General features: G+C 39.6%; 1 protein-coding gene across 3 annotated transcripts in view; it reads left to right on the forward strand.

The window, feature by feature from the left end:
• The window catches only part of LOC139414462 (nuclear factor of activated T-cells, cytoplasmic 2), a 36,923-nt gene extending 22,798 nt beyond the window's left edge, over positions 1–14,125 (forward strand). Inside the window, exons 7-10 of one of the 3 annotated variants that reach the window (XM_071162376.1) lie at positions 1,398–1,453; positions 3,805–3,937; positions 4,182–4,871; positions 13,328–14,125. In XM_071162376.1, coding sequence (XP_071018477.1) covers positions 1,398–1,453; positions 3,805–3,937; positions 4,182–4,871; positions 13,328–13,359 — 911 coding nt within the window. In that variant the 3' untranslated portion in view covers positions 13,360–14,125. Of the gene's footprint in view, positions 1–1,397; positions 1,454–3,804; positions 3,938–4,181; positions 4,946–11,551 lie in introns of those variants that run through there. The other 2 variants (XM_071162375.1, XM_071162374.1) reach the window with 2 other exon arrangements.
• The last annotated feature ends 200 nt before the right edge of the window (positions 14,126–14,325 follow it).

Genomic DNA, 14,325 nt, shown 5'->3' on the forward strand with positions numbered 1-14,325 from the left:
AAGGTCTGAGTCTTCTAACATAGAGGTGTTAGGTAACAAGGTCTGGGTCTTCTAACATAGAGGTGTTAGGTAACAACACCTGGGTCTTCTAACATAGAGGTGTTAGGTAACAACACCTGGGTCTTCTAACATAGAGGTGTTAGGTAACAAGGTCTGGGTCTTCTAACATAGAGGTGTTAGGTAACAAGGTCTGGGTCTTCTAACATAGAGGTGTTAGCTAACAAGGCCTGGGTGCAGAATAAAGGCACTGTTATGAGCTTGTAAACTGCTCTCTTGTTTAGCATGTGGTTTAGTGCGAGAGGATGTGGTTAGACAAACATCGATACCATCTCCAAGCAGACAGACGTTTCTGTCTCACTTTACTCAAAACGTGGTCTCTAAGCAGGAGGTAAACGTTGAGATGGGAATATACTAAAACAGAGATCAATGGCAATCATTACTGATACTACCTACGTACCAGTTTCTGAGAAGAACGTGGGGGTGGATATGGGGTTTTCATATAAATCCTCATCACCATTATAGGTTTACAGATGCTTGCTTAACATTGTGACAATTGTTTTTGTAATTGCTAAATTTGATGCTACCAACACAGACCTGTGTTTGTTGGTGAGTGTTTGTGGGATGTTAAAGCTTCTATTTGACTGTAAATACACCAGCTAACTTGTTTTATATGCTTATATTTTAAATAATAACAATAAATTGTATTTCTAGTTTCTAGCTGCCTTCACATTCCTGCCTTCACATTCCTGCCTTCACATTCCTGCCTTCACACTCCTACCTTCACATTCCTGCCTTCACATTCCTGCCTTCACACTCCTTCACACTCCTGTCTTCACATTCCTGCCTTCACATTCCTGCCTTCACATTCCTGCCTTCACACTCCTGCCTTCACATTCCTGCCTTCACTCTCCTGCCTTCACATTCCCTCCTTCACACTCCTTCCTTCACATTCCTGCCTTCACATTCCTGCCTTCACACTCCTTCCTTCACATTCCTGTCTTCACACTCATTCCTTCACATTCCTGCCTTCACACTCCTTCCTTCACATTCCTGCCTTCACATTCCTGCCTTCACACTCCTGCCTTCACACTCCTGCCTTCACATTCCTGCCTTCACACTCCTGCCTTCACATTCCTGCCTTCACACTCCTTCCTTCACACTCCTTCCTTCACATTCCTGCCTTCACATTCCTGCCTTCACACTCCTGCCTTCACATTCCTGCCTTCACACTCCTGCCTTCACATTCCTGCCTTCACACTCCTGCCTTCACATTCCTGCCTTCACACTCCCCCCTTCACATTACTGCCTTCATATTCCTCTCTACTTATTGTATGGTTTGTTCATATCAATCTCTGCTCCCCTCCTGATTAAGGTACACTGCATTGTGTTTCTTTCAGACGGGGTGCAAATCTGGGAAGCAGAAGCTACAGTAGACCGAGACAAGAGCCAGAAAGTGAGTTACCGTCCTATCACCTTTACCAACAGTACTAGCTAACTCCTACACTATAAAAATAGAAAGTCTCAGAACACCATGACTGTGTAGTGAAACCATGAGAAGTAGTGCACCTAAGCTGAAATCTGGTGTTTGGAGGGTGTTTCAATCTAAACCCAATATAAGAGTTATGATACACTGAATGTGTTTTAACGCTGTACTATGTAACTTTCTGGGGTGACCCGACCAAATTCACATAGAAATGTGAGTTAAAGATCAATCATTCTCATTGAACGCAACTCTAAGGAACGGTAGATCTGTTCTATGTGAGCTATTTCTATTCTTCCCATTCTTAAGTTTTTGTACACCAGCTTCAAACAGCTGTAAATACAATATTTGTGGTTATTGAAAATATATTTCACAGCAGTTTAGATGTTACAATGATTCTCTACACTATGTATTGCTTGTTTTGTCACATAAACTGAAATTAGGAAAACAATTAAAATTTTAGCAACCAGGAAATGGCGGAGCCATTTCTGCATATTGCACCTTTAAAACAGAAATGAAGTACTCTGAAACACTCAAAGTGGTTCTTCAACCTGAATATTGGTGTTTTAAAGAGAGTGTTGTGAAAACACTTTTTGGGGTTTCAGTGCATGTAAAAGTCAGCATCAAAACACAAAAACTGTGTTTTCTCATACGATCAATGGTTTACAAATGCTACTAGTTTATAGCCTAAATATCAATATTTTTTTGTGAAATTCCACCTTTATTTGTTCAACGCTTTATTTAGACAGATTAGAAACAGGAGGGGCAGTAAGATGGTACATTTACTCAATCAACCACAGCCACAATGTAAGAAATTATTCTGGGGTGGATTTAAATGGACCAACATATAGGCCTACTTAATAAAAATGAATGCAAGTGGTGCAGAGCCTGTGGTCTAGCGGTAACACCTCCGGCATAGACACATCACCCGTTTCCACACTGAAGACCGGGGTTAAATTCCCTGCTACAACCCTTCAGTCTGTTTCTCCCACCTATCTGTATCCCCTCTGTCATTTCATAACTGCCTCAATGAAGTGTTAGATATGTTTTAACTTTTTTTATTAATTTCAATGATTTTGTTAATTTAATTTCACCAAAATAATGTTAGAATATATCTAAATGAATATGTTGCTGTAAGGATCTGGGTGTAGCTGGCGAAGAGGAGTCAGGCGCAGGACAGCAGAGATGAGTAACACAAGGAACTTTACTCAAAATATCAAAATACATTAAGTAACACCAGGCCCACAAACATCGGACCGAACTTACAATAAACAAACACGCACAAAAACCATGGGGAAAACAGAGGGTTAAATAATGAACGTGTAATTGGGGAATTGAAACCAGGTGTGTAAAACAAAGACAAAACAAATGGAAAATTAAAAGTGGATCGGCGATGGCTAGGAGGCCAGTGACGTTGAACGCCGAACGCCGCCGAACAAGGAGAGGGACCAACTTCGGCGGAAGTCATGACAGTTGCTCAATTTCTTTCATGAGGATAACCAAAGAGACAGAGAGAGAACATTGAGGGATTGAACTCATTGGAAGTCTTTGGTTTTAATCACCTTGCTTTTCCTATCTTGCCACATGATTGTGTGGAATAAAAAAAAAGTAGACTTTTTGATTCTTTCAAACAATGTTGTATGCATGTTTGAAGAAAAAACAAGTATATTAGTATGAAGCTTGTTGTGCCATGAGGTGTAATGGATCATGATGAACCCATATCAAAACCGTCAGTCAAATTGACATTATATTCTTGCAGTTCAACCTCCAGCTAGTGCTGGTTGTTTGAACACTGTACTTGACAATGCCGGCCAAAAATGTAAGCTTTAAGACACTTCATAAAAAAAGATCTAATTCTGCCCTAAATGGGACTTAAAATATCATAATGGTGTTTAGAAGCTTTTAGAGAGTGGAAACAACACCAAAATAGAATATATCTAATTCTGTACTAAACAGGACTCGAAACACCAAAATAGTGTTTTCAATGTTTTCTGTTAGTGCTGCCAGTCCCTGGCAAGGTGTTGCACAACACTTGATTAAGTGGTGTTACAACACACCATGTAATGTTTCAAAACATCTCAGGGTGATGTGTTTCAATACTCCAGCAAAGATATGGTTTCGTCTCCTTCAAGTTGGTGGCAGCTCAGTTGCCACTAGTTGTGATGTCACAAAGCACTTCATTTTAACAGTGTACTTTTCCTTGTCAATGTTCTTCTTCATGATGTCATACAGTCTCAGTATAGATATGTCCACACCGTCGCCCAGTGATACTCTCTATGACAAATGACTGATTGACGTTCATCTGCACCATATGTTATATCTAGAGCATGCTGTTTGTGGAGATCCCTCCGTATCGAGATCCCACCATTCATCACGCGGCTAAAGTCAACTTCTATGTGATCAACGGGAGGAGAAAACGCAGTCAGGCGCAGCACTTCACCTACACTCCTTTAACCGGTGAGACCATCCTTGCTCTACCCTTACATCTTTTAGTCATCATTAGAACTGAATACGGCCACACCTTACATTGCACATTTCAACACTATCCCATTGATTACTAGCTGAAGGAATAATTCCGCCAAGTTACATATTGACAATGTGTCATTTTTTAAAACGTGTGTGAACTATCCCTTTAACTTGTTTTGAGCACCAACTGTTAATTATAATCCAAAATCTGATTTAGGTTTCATGTCCTTTTCAGTTCCCGCCATTAAAACGGAACCCGTAGATGACTTCCAGTTTGGCCAGCTGGGCTGCGCTGTCTCCCAAATCCTAGGAATGTCATCCAAGTCCTACCACCACACCCCCAGTAGCCATCTCAACCCTAATAGCCACATAGTGGCTGGCATGACATCCTTGGCAACCTGCCAGCGTGCAAGCCATCACGATCCCAATGCCTATCAACCACAGGACCCATCTGTCTGTTACCCCAGTAAAAGCCGAAGCCTGGGTAGCACCCCTGTCCTGTATCAAGATATGAACCACCACCCAGTGATGATCCACAGTGGTTCCCCATCTCAGATGTCCTATACCCAGCATTACTCCAGCCAAGTGTCCCAACCCTTCCACCCCTCTCGCTCGGCCACCAATCAGCGAGTTGTCAACGTAGCTGTCCCATTGGCCCAACACCAGCACGCCACGATGGTGAGTGATGGGTACCGGGCTGCAGCTTCATTATGGAAGGTTGGTGACTCGCTAGAGGCCTGTTCCTCAGAAGGCCAGTACCAGGGCTTCATGCACACGGTGGTGCCTGTCTTGAGCAGGTCTCCACCGCGACACAGCCACATCCTGACCCAGAGAGGTCCAGCCGCTACAGGGAGCCAGAGTGGGCCAGTCCCTGGGAAAGTGACAGCGAAGCAAGAAAACCTGAACCAAGCCTATCTGGATGATGGTGAGTTAGTACAAAACATATTGGATACTGCAGAAATGTACTGTACCCCAGGCTCCTCTAACTTGTTGTTTTGAATTCGTGTATGGTTAAATGGTTATTGATGCTGGAACTTGAGATGGACTATACTGATACACAGTGCACAGCAACATCTTCAAAGAGACTCTGATATGTTTGAAAGAGGAAACTCATTTAGTCGTATCCCTAAGCTTGACTACAGTTTGTACAAAAGAGATACAGATAAATTTGATTTGATGATGAACAAACAGAAACAGAACATATACACACACAAACAAACATTCTAAATAGTACCAGATATGGGTTATTTTTCTTGTAACCATAGCGGAAGCCTGTTTTTAAGGTTCAATAAAGAACCATGCTCATAAGGTTCCAAATGGAACCTGTATGGTCCTGTAAAAAAACTTTTTCCTAAGGTTCTATAATGAACCATTAAAAGGGTTTTGCAATGGTTACAACCCTTTTCTATGATTATTTATAGAACCTTTATGGAGAATGGATCTATAAATAACCACAAGACACCATCACTGGCCACAGTCATATATAATATGTAATGGCATAACACAACACTTTAGGTAAACTGGAATGACACTCTCATTCGAGGTTGCACAAAAAGAGCTGTGAGCAAACCATGCAACAAAATATTCAAGTAAGCCACCTCCCATACCACCTTATCACTAAAAGAGCAAACAACCCTTTTATGAACTTTAAAGAACCATTGAAGTGCAACGAGGGTTCCACATAGAACCATCACCCTTCCCAAAGAACCCTTGAGGAACCTTCATTTTTTTTGTGTGTAGAGCACATGTGTCAGTATGTGAATGTGTGCCAGCAGTAGCCTCCCATTATAAACTGCCCTAGCATTTGGGCCTCTTCTACTCTGAATCCCTCAGCATCAAATCAATTCTTAGACCCAACACTAGATTCGGTGTTTTGGCAATGAGGCCCTTTATCTACTTCCTAAGAGTCAGATGAACTTATGTATACCATTTTTATGTCTTTGCGTACAAGTTTGAAGTTGTGTTAGCATAGATACCCATAGACTTCCAGTCATTTCGTTAACGGTAGTTATCAAAACTATCTCTAACTTCCTTCATACTGGACACAGAGACATAATGGTATCCATGAGTTCATCTGACTTTGGGGAAGTAGATAAATTACCTTATTGCCAAAATCCCGAAGTATCCCTTTGAAAGATTGGATAGCTATGAGTAACCACATTTCCATCCACAGTTCGTATGTGAGTAAAGTCACAACGTATAAAAAAATCATGACAGCTGTGATGGAAACAGGAAGTTTCATTTCATTAATTTTTGAAATGCAGAGAGATCATTAGTTCGTTCGACATGGTGTGATCTTTTTGTTTCGGTAAAATGTATTATGCAAGAAATGGTGGTGGAAATGCCTTCATGCTAAATATTGATATAATAACCATCATATCGAAGTAAACTTGGAGTCATGCAATGATTTGGTGTGGGGTCCTCCCACTACGACTCGGGAAACTATGCAGTTTATTAGGCTACATACAGTGCCTTGCAAAAGTATTTATCCCACTTGGCATTTTTCCTATTTTGTTGCATTACAACCTTTAATTGAAATTGATTTTATTTGGATTTCATGTAATGGACATACACAAAATAGTCAAAATTGGTGAAGTGAAATGAAAAAAATTACTTGTTTCAAAGAATTCTAAAAATTGAAAAGTGGTGCCTGCATATGTATTCACCCCTTTGCAATGAAGCCCCTAAATAAGATCTGGTGCAACCAATTACCTTCAGAAGTCACATAATTAGTTAAATAAAGTCCACCTGTGTGCAATCTAAGTGTCACACGATCTCAGTATATATACACCTGTTCTGAAAGGCCCCAGAGTCTGCAACACCACTAAGCAAGGGGTACCACCAAGCAAGTAAGCGACACCATGAAGACCAAGGAGCTCTCCAAACAGGTCAGGGACAAAGTTGTGGAGAAGTACAGATCAGGGTTGGGTTATAAAAAAGATCAGAAACTTTGAACATCCCACGAAGCACCATTAAATCCATTATTAAAAAATGGAAAAAATATGTCACCACAACAAACCTGCCAAGAAAGGGCCACCCACCAAAACTCACGGACCAGGCAAGGAGGGCATTAATCAGAGAGGCAACAAAGAGACCAAAGATAACCCTGAAGGAGAGAAAAGCTCCACAGCGGAGATTGGAGTATCTGTCCATAGGACCAGTTTAAGCCGTACACTCCACAGAGCTGAGCTTTACAGAAGAGTGTCCAGAAAAAAGCCATTGCTTAAAGAATAAAATAAGCAAACACGCTATGTCTGGTGCAAACCCAACACCTTCATCACCCCGAGAACACCATCCCCACAGTGAAGCATGATGGTGGCAGCATCATGCTGTGGGGATGTTTTTCAATGGTGCTACTGGGAAACTGGTCAGAACTGAAGGAATGATGGATGGCACTAAAATACAGGGAAATTCTTGATGGAAACCCGTTTCAGTCTTCCAGAGATTTGAGACTGGGAAAGAGGTTCACCTTCCAGCAGGACAATGGCCCTAAGCATACTGCTAAAGCAACACTCGAGTGGTTTAAGGGGAAACATTTAAATGTCTTGGAATGGCCTAGTCAAAGCCCAGACCTTAATCCAATTGAGAATCTGTGGTGTGACTTAAAGATTGCTGTACACCAGCGGAACCCATCCAACTTGAAGGAGCTAGAGCAGTTTTGCCTTGAAGAATGGGCAAAAATCCCAGTGGCTAGATGTGCCAAGCTTATAGAGGCATACCCCAAGAGACTTGCAGCTGTAATTGCTGCAAAAGGTGGCTCTACAAAGTGTTGACTTTGGGAGGGTGAATAGTTATGCGCGCTCAAGTTCTCTGTTTTTTTGTCTTATTTCTTGTTTGTTTCACAGTAAAAATATATATTGCATCTTCAAAGTGGTAAGCATGTTGTGTAAATCAAATGATAGAAGCCCCACCAAAAAATCTGTTTTAATTCCAGGTTGTAAGACATCAAAATAGGAAAAATGCCAAGGGGGGTGAATACTTTCGCAAGCCACTGTATTAATTAAGTTATGATGAACTTCACAGGGTGGTAAAAGTGCACGGTGATCTTGATGCTCCTTTCCAATAAATATCAAGGGTTTGATTCTGATGACATATTCGATGCTTGACTGCCATTTGACAAATAAAAATATTCCATAATTATCCATAATAGTCTCATCATGTAGACTAGCCTACCCACACTGCATCTGTGAGCTGTTGGCTAGAGAGCACGTGCCAAAACCAGAGTAGACACATTTGCTATTTAACACAATAGTTTGTGACAGAATGTGATGGAAACACATTGAACTTCAGATTTCTATTTGGTACTTGAAGACTTAAGCGAAAAAAGTAAATTTTGACTATGTACTATGTACTATGTCATCACGCGCTGATTTTTATACACAACAAATCCGCTTGGTGGGAACAAACCACTGGTGGGAACATGCGCATATTTTCTTTATGCAGATTTTTGATATTCACATGAAAATCTGTTGCCAATTGGATGGAAACCTAGCTAGTAATATGGTATCAATTCCACTTAGTAGAGGGCAAGAGGGTTTTGCATACAGGGTGTTGCATACACCTATTCAGTTCTCTCAAATCTACAAGTACCTAGACTGGGGTGTCTGAAGGTTTTAGATTTTTCCTTTCAATTAAAACCTAAACAACCAGGTGACAGGAGTTCTTTACTAATGTTACGTTCCCACAAGACAAACTCAGTGTCGCTCACAACAAAGGGAACTAACAAAGAAAAATACATTTTGACAACCATAACAAAACTGAAAGGGGTTCAAAAGGGGTTCTGAAAAGGCACCCATGTGGGTGCCCACTGAATGTTGGCATAGCCACTAGTAAGGGGTTCTAAAAGACACCCATGGCCACTAGGTTTGACTCTCGAAAAGACAAACTAAGAGAAAAACCCACAACAACTTAGGACAGGGAGTAAAAAAGAATATGGAGCGAAACAAACAGGGATAATAACAAAAATCTGCCTTCTTTCAAACTTAAACGGTTGAGCTCGAAACTGCACCTCAGCTGCCGTGAAGTGTACCTTTGTGTAGCTTTCCCAACATCTCTCAAGCGTTTAAGTGGAGATGGACAAGCGTTTGAGATGGACAAACCAGCACAGGTGAAACACCTTCCGGCTAACGAGATGGACAAACCAGCACAGGTGAAACACCTTCTGACTAACGAGATGGACAAACCAGCACAGGTGAAACACCTTCTGACTAACGAGATGGACAAACCAGCACAGGTGAAACACCTTCTGACTAACGAGATGGACAAACCAGCACAGGTGAAACACCTTCCGGCTAACGAGATGGACAAACCAGCACAGGTGAAACACCTTCTGACTAACGAGATGGACAAACCAGCACAGGTGAAACACCTTCCGGCTAACGAGATGGACAAACCAGCACAGGTGAAACACCTTCCGGCTAACGAGATGGACAAACCAGCACAGGTGAAACACCTTCCGGCTAACGAGATGGACAAACCAGCACAGGTGAAACACATTCTTACTAACAAGGTGACACAAATCAGTGCTCCCTACGTGCTAATGTGCTACCTCGAAAATAGAAAAAAATTAAACCTGTAACACCAATTAGCGTGTCAAGTACAAGGGTGGAGCGAAAACCCGAAGACACTCGGCCTGCCGTGGAATGAGTTTGACACATATGACCCAGGAGGCAGGGTGGAAGGGTGTAGGGGTTGATGTGGGATTCAGAGTAACACTTTTTTTTGTGGATGCTCCCTTTCCTTGCTTGTCCAGCTATGTGGGTCAAAGCTTTAAATAGTCCCCAGCTAAAAGCCAGCTGAAGTTGTTTATCTATGTGTGAACCGACACTAAGCCTGGCAAGGTCAATGAGAGTACACGGTATCGATCATTTCAGAATGGATACAATTAGACTCCCCTAGTCGCTAAATGTGCTTTGGCATCCAAATAATGACGATTTAGTAAGCCTTCGTCATGACTGAACTCTCTCTACATGTTGTGTCGAAGTCTGCTATTACATCTAGTTATTTGTGTATTGTGTTGATTATTGCAGAGGCTTGTTACCTTGTGTGTTCATTTATGATTCATTGCTTATCAGAGGTAAATAAAATGAAGTTGAGCATGTGATCTGGACAGAATTGACATGCAGTTCTCACCATATATATTTGGACAGTGAGGCTAACATTTTACATTTTGGCTCCATACTCCAGTATTTTGGATTTGAAATCAAGAGTACAGAGTGTCGCCTTTTATTTGAGGCAATTTTCATAAATATCTGATTTACCGTTTAGAAGTAAAAGCACTTCATGCATCTAGTTCTCCCATTTGGAGAAGTCATAAGTACATGGACAAATTCACTTAAAGAAGTAGTCAGAAGTATATTTGATCCCATATCCATTGCACGCAATCACTATACCAAGTACAAACGTGTACTGTGACCTCATATTCATCATTTCATCTCAAATCCAAAATGCTGGAGAGTAAAAAAGTATTAGTTGTTAGTATTAAAATGTTTGCTTTACTGTTCAAATATGTTGAGGACTGTGTTAGGGAAAAAGAAAAAGGCCATATGTTAGAGTATAATACATTACAGTATAATACATTACAGTATAATACATTACAGTATAGTACATTACAGTATAATACATTACAGTATAGTACATTACAGTATAATACATTACAGTATAATACATTACAGTATAGTACATTACAGTATAATACATTACAGTATAATACGTTACAGTATAATACGTTACAGTATAATACATTACAGTATAGTACATTACAGTATAGTACATTACAGTATAATACATTACAGTATAATACATTACAGTATAGTACATTACAGTATAGTACATTACAGTATAATACATTACAGTATAATACATTACAGTACATTACAGTATAGTACATTACAGTATAGTACATTACAGTATAATTTATTCATTCTGTTTTATTAACAGATCAAGGACAATATATAACCATTAAAATTCATTAAAAAGAAACCAATAAAAATTAAATTCTGTCAATGTTTTTGGAAATACACTTTCACTTATTTGAAAATACTAAAATATACTGACCCAAATACACTCCCGTGCATTTAACCCAGGTATTTGAAAAAAAGCATTTGAAAATACTCTCAAATACAAATTGGTAGACTATTTCGTTTTTACAAATTACCATTCCAATACTCAAAGAATAGTACTTGTTTTGGACTGCTCAAATACACAGATGTTTTTTTTTTTGAATACCAGATGCTCATATACATGTGTATTTGAACCCAGGGCTGATACATTATAATAGTTAGTTTGCTACAGAATGTGGTTTACCATGGAAACAATGCCCTTGGATAGCTTATACTGTAGGTGTCGGAAAACACATCTGTACATTCTAGAGAAAAGTTTCCATTTGATCTTATGTAGTACAGAAACAGGAAGCACTACCAAATAAAGTGAGTACCTGTTGCAAAGATGATCTCTGCCTGTGGTTGCTAGGAAAAAACAGTGATATGACACCTTGTGGAGCATAAGTGTCAATGCGATTTGTAAACTGGCAGTACACCATTAGTACACAACAGGCCTGTGTTACATACTGTCCTAACCATTATCTCACACTTTCTTGTTCTTCAGTGAATGACATCATAAGGAATGATCTGACTGTCCGCAGTAACGAGCAGTAAAGAGCATCTATATTGTGACCAACAATCACACAGGCTCCAGAAATGCCATGACGTCATTCTACTGTCTGATTGCCCCCCTTCATATGTACTGTATATAGGGTGTTATTTAAGTCGAAATCGCATCTTTTGACAAATGGGTAGAATATTATGTTAATTGTGTAGATAATCCTCTAAGAAAACAAATGGTCCAAACTTCATGTCTTTATCATAATTTGTTCACAAGTTATTGGAGTTTTTACCCTTGAAGGATGGTCAGAATTACGGTGACTAAATCAATGGACGCCAGAGAAAAAAATCTCAAAAGTTATAAAATTAGGAAAATTGCATTGGATCAGCTAGGTTGGACTCTGGGCTACCGGCTACCTGACAGGCTCACTTTCCCATTGGGACAAAAAAAAAACAATTTAGAGGTAAGATGGATATCGATTTTGAGAAGACATATTGTATTTTCATATTTTAGTATATGCTTTTCAGATTCATTTGAATTTACTGTTATTTTTTGAAGATTTCACTGAGCGTGTACCAGGAGCCGTGAGTGTGTAAAATCCCTGAGCAAACCAAGAAAGTAAAAAAGTCATATTACAACCTACGTTTTGATAATTGCGTTGTTTGCTCTATAACCCATTCGTTCATACGCCACCGTGATATACAATAAGGCCTTGACAACAAAAAGACAACAGTCACACAGTGGTGGAATAAATTCAACTACACATAAGTTTGTTTCACAAAACCGGAGAGCAACATCTGTCTAGTGAAGTCCACAAAGAAAATATTGCATGCAACAAACAGTTATATCACCTGCAGCATAGTCAAGCAAGTTAATGTTTTCTACTGATTTAGAACCACAGAGTTACCACAAGTCAGCACAAAGACAAAAAGAGCACTGCCTCTGCTATTTCAGCACCATTTCAACTTAAACATTTAAACATCATCAAATCAACAAGGCTATATACAGTATGCTTAGTTTAATACACTGAAAACAAACTTGAAGATACCAAAAACAATTTAGTCCAATCAATGTTGCTAAATATCATGTCCATGGTATTGATTTCTGTCAGTCTGTGTATATGTATGTGTGTGTGCGCATGCAAGTAAAACAAAAAATGTGGACTCCCCCTACTGGTAGACTAGTTGAACGCCAATGCCATCCTCCTCGCTTTCATGTTGGCACAACGGTCTAGGGCTCTGCCATACAGTACACTTTTAGTTTTGTTGTCATAGGCTACCTAGCTAAAATGCTTGCTAGCCTAACTTCCTCGCATGGGCAACAATGAAACAGCTAAGTTAGCTCGCTAGTTAATGTGAGCCTACTAGACTACATCTAGGCTACATATTGAACTTCAATCATCTCAGGCCAGTGGTACAACATATTTATTTATGGTTAGATCAGAATCGCTGTCATTGGCCTGTACAGAGAATTAAGTCAAAACCACAAGTCTAAATCCACATCTCCATCCATGGCTTAGGAAAGGGCCAATTTAGCAAGCTAGTTAATGCAGTACATCAACACAAGCAATCCAGAAGATCTCATTTGATTGGTGTGAAGCCAAATCTAAACTGGCCTCCCTTGCAGGGGTGTTTTGCTGCACCAGGACAACCCACAGTTGAGCTTAGCTCAACGATGATTGGCTAATTATTTTATTTTTTAATCAAGGGAGGCCAAATGCTTGCTGGTATCAATTAATCAATTGCTACAGCGTCAACATGTCATACTCTTTTGTTCCAGACAGCATCAGATACATGGGCGATACATACTGAGACAGAGGGGGCGCTGTTTCCCTCACTCAGATGAGATTTCTCCGGTGAGATTCGGCCACTTGCGAATTGAAGGAAAATTATGAAAACACAGAGAGAAGAAAGATGTATTGGTCAAATATTTGGGGAAGCCTGGCTTCCCTTGGCATTCATGAATACACGCCACTGAGCGTATAAAAAACATTTTATTTTCAAAGCCTTTTAACATTTAATTCAGTTTGTGTCATGCTAATTTAGATTTTTGTGACCCGCGGAAACAACTTTAAAGATGACGACCACAAAATGTAAAATCCTCAAAAGTTGTTAAAAGAAACCTGCACGGCTATGCCAACATAGCTCGGTGCTCATTATCGAATGTATTACGTAGAAATCCAACTTTTTTGATATAATGCTATGGGTATGTTACATTTCATCACCAAAGAGCCAAAGTGCATTTTCACCAACATCATAACGGTATATACTGTATTGTGGATGCAGATGATACCCAGTTAGGGGCATGCAGTGCCAGATTTCAATAAGTGTGTTGACCATGGGCTACCTTTTAAACAGTTGTATTATTTTATCATGTGTAATCATGTATGTGGCCTCAATGTAAGCTTTTGTAATTGTAAATAAAAACAACTTCATGAAAATGTCTGTAATTACTAAGAAAATTATGAAAAAACTGATTGATGATTGAGGAACATATTTTTTCTGTCATGATGTTGGCAATTTCATTATTTTTTTATTTTATTATTTTATTTAGTCTGCCTGTCATTAAAATATATATTTAAAATCGTATTGTTTGTTGATTAAATGGATCTCGAAATGAATCAATGCCTATATGTCATGAGTTTAAAAGTCAAAAAATTGATGTAGCAATCACAGATTTCCATTGATTTGTAATACCAATACAGTCAATCTAATTGGACATAACCCAACCCTACCAAAGGTACCATACCTCTTCTGGATGATGACTTTTTAATGTTA

The sequence above is a fragment of the Oncorhynchus clarkii genome, chromosome 7, assembly GCF_045791955.1.
Source record: "Oncorhynchus clarkii lewisi isolate Uvic-CL-2024 chromosome 7, UVic_Ocla_1.0, whole genome shotgun sequence".
NCBI classification, from domain to species: domain Eukaryota; kingdom Metazoa; phylum Chordata; class Actinopteri; order Salmoniformes; family Salmonidae; genus Oncorhynchus; species Oncorhynchus clarkii.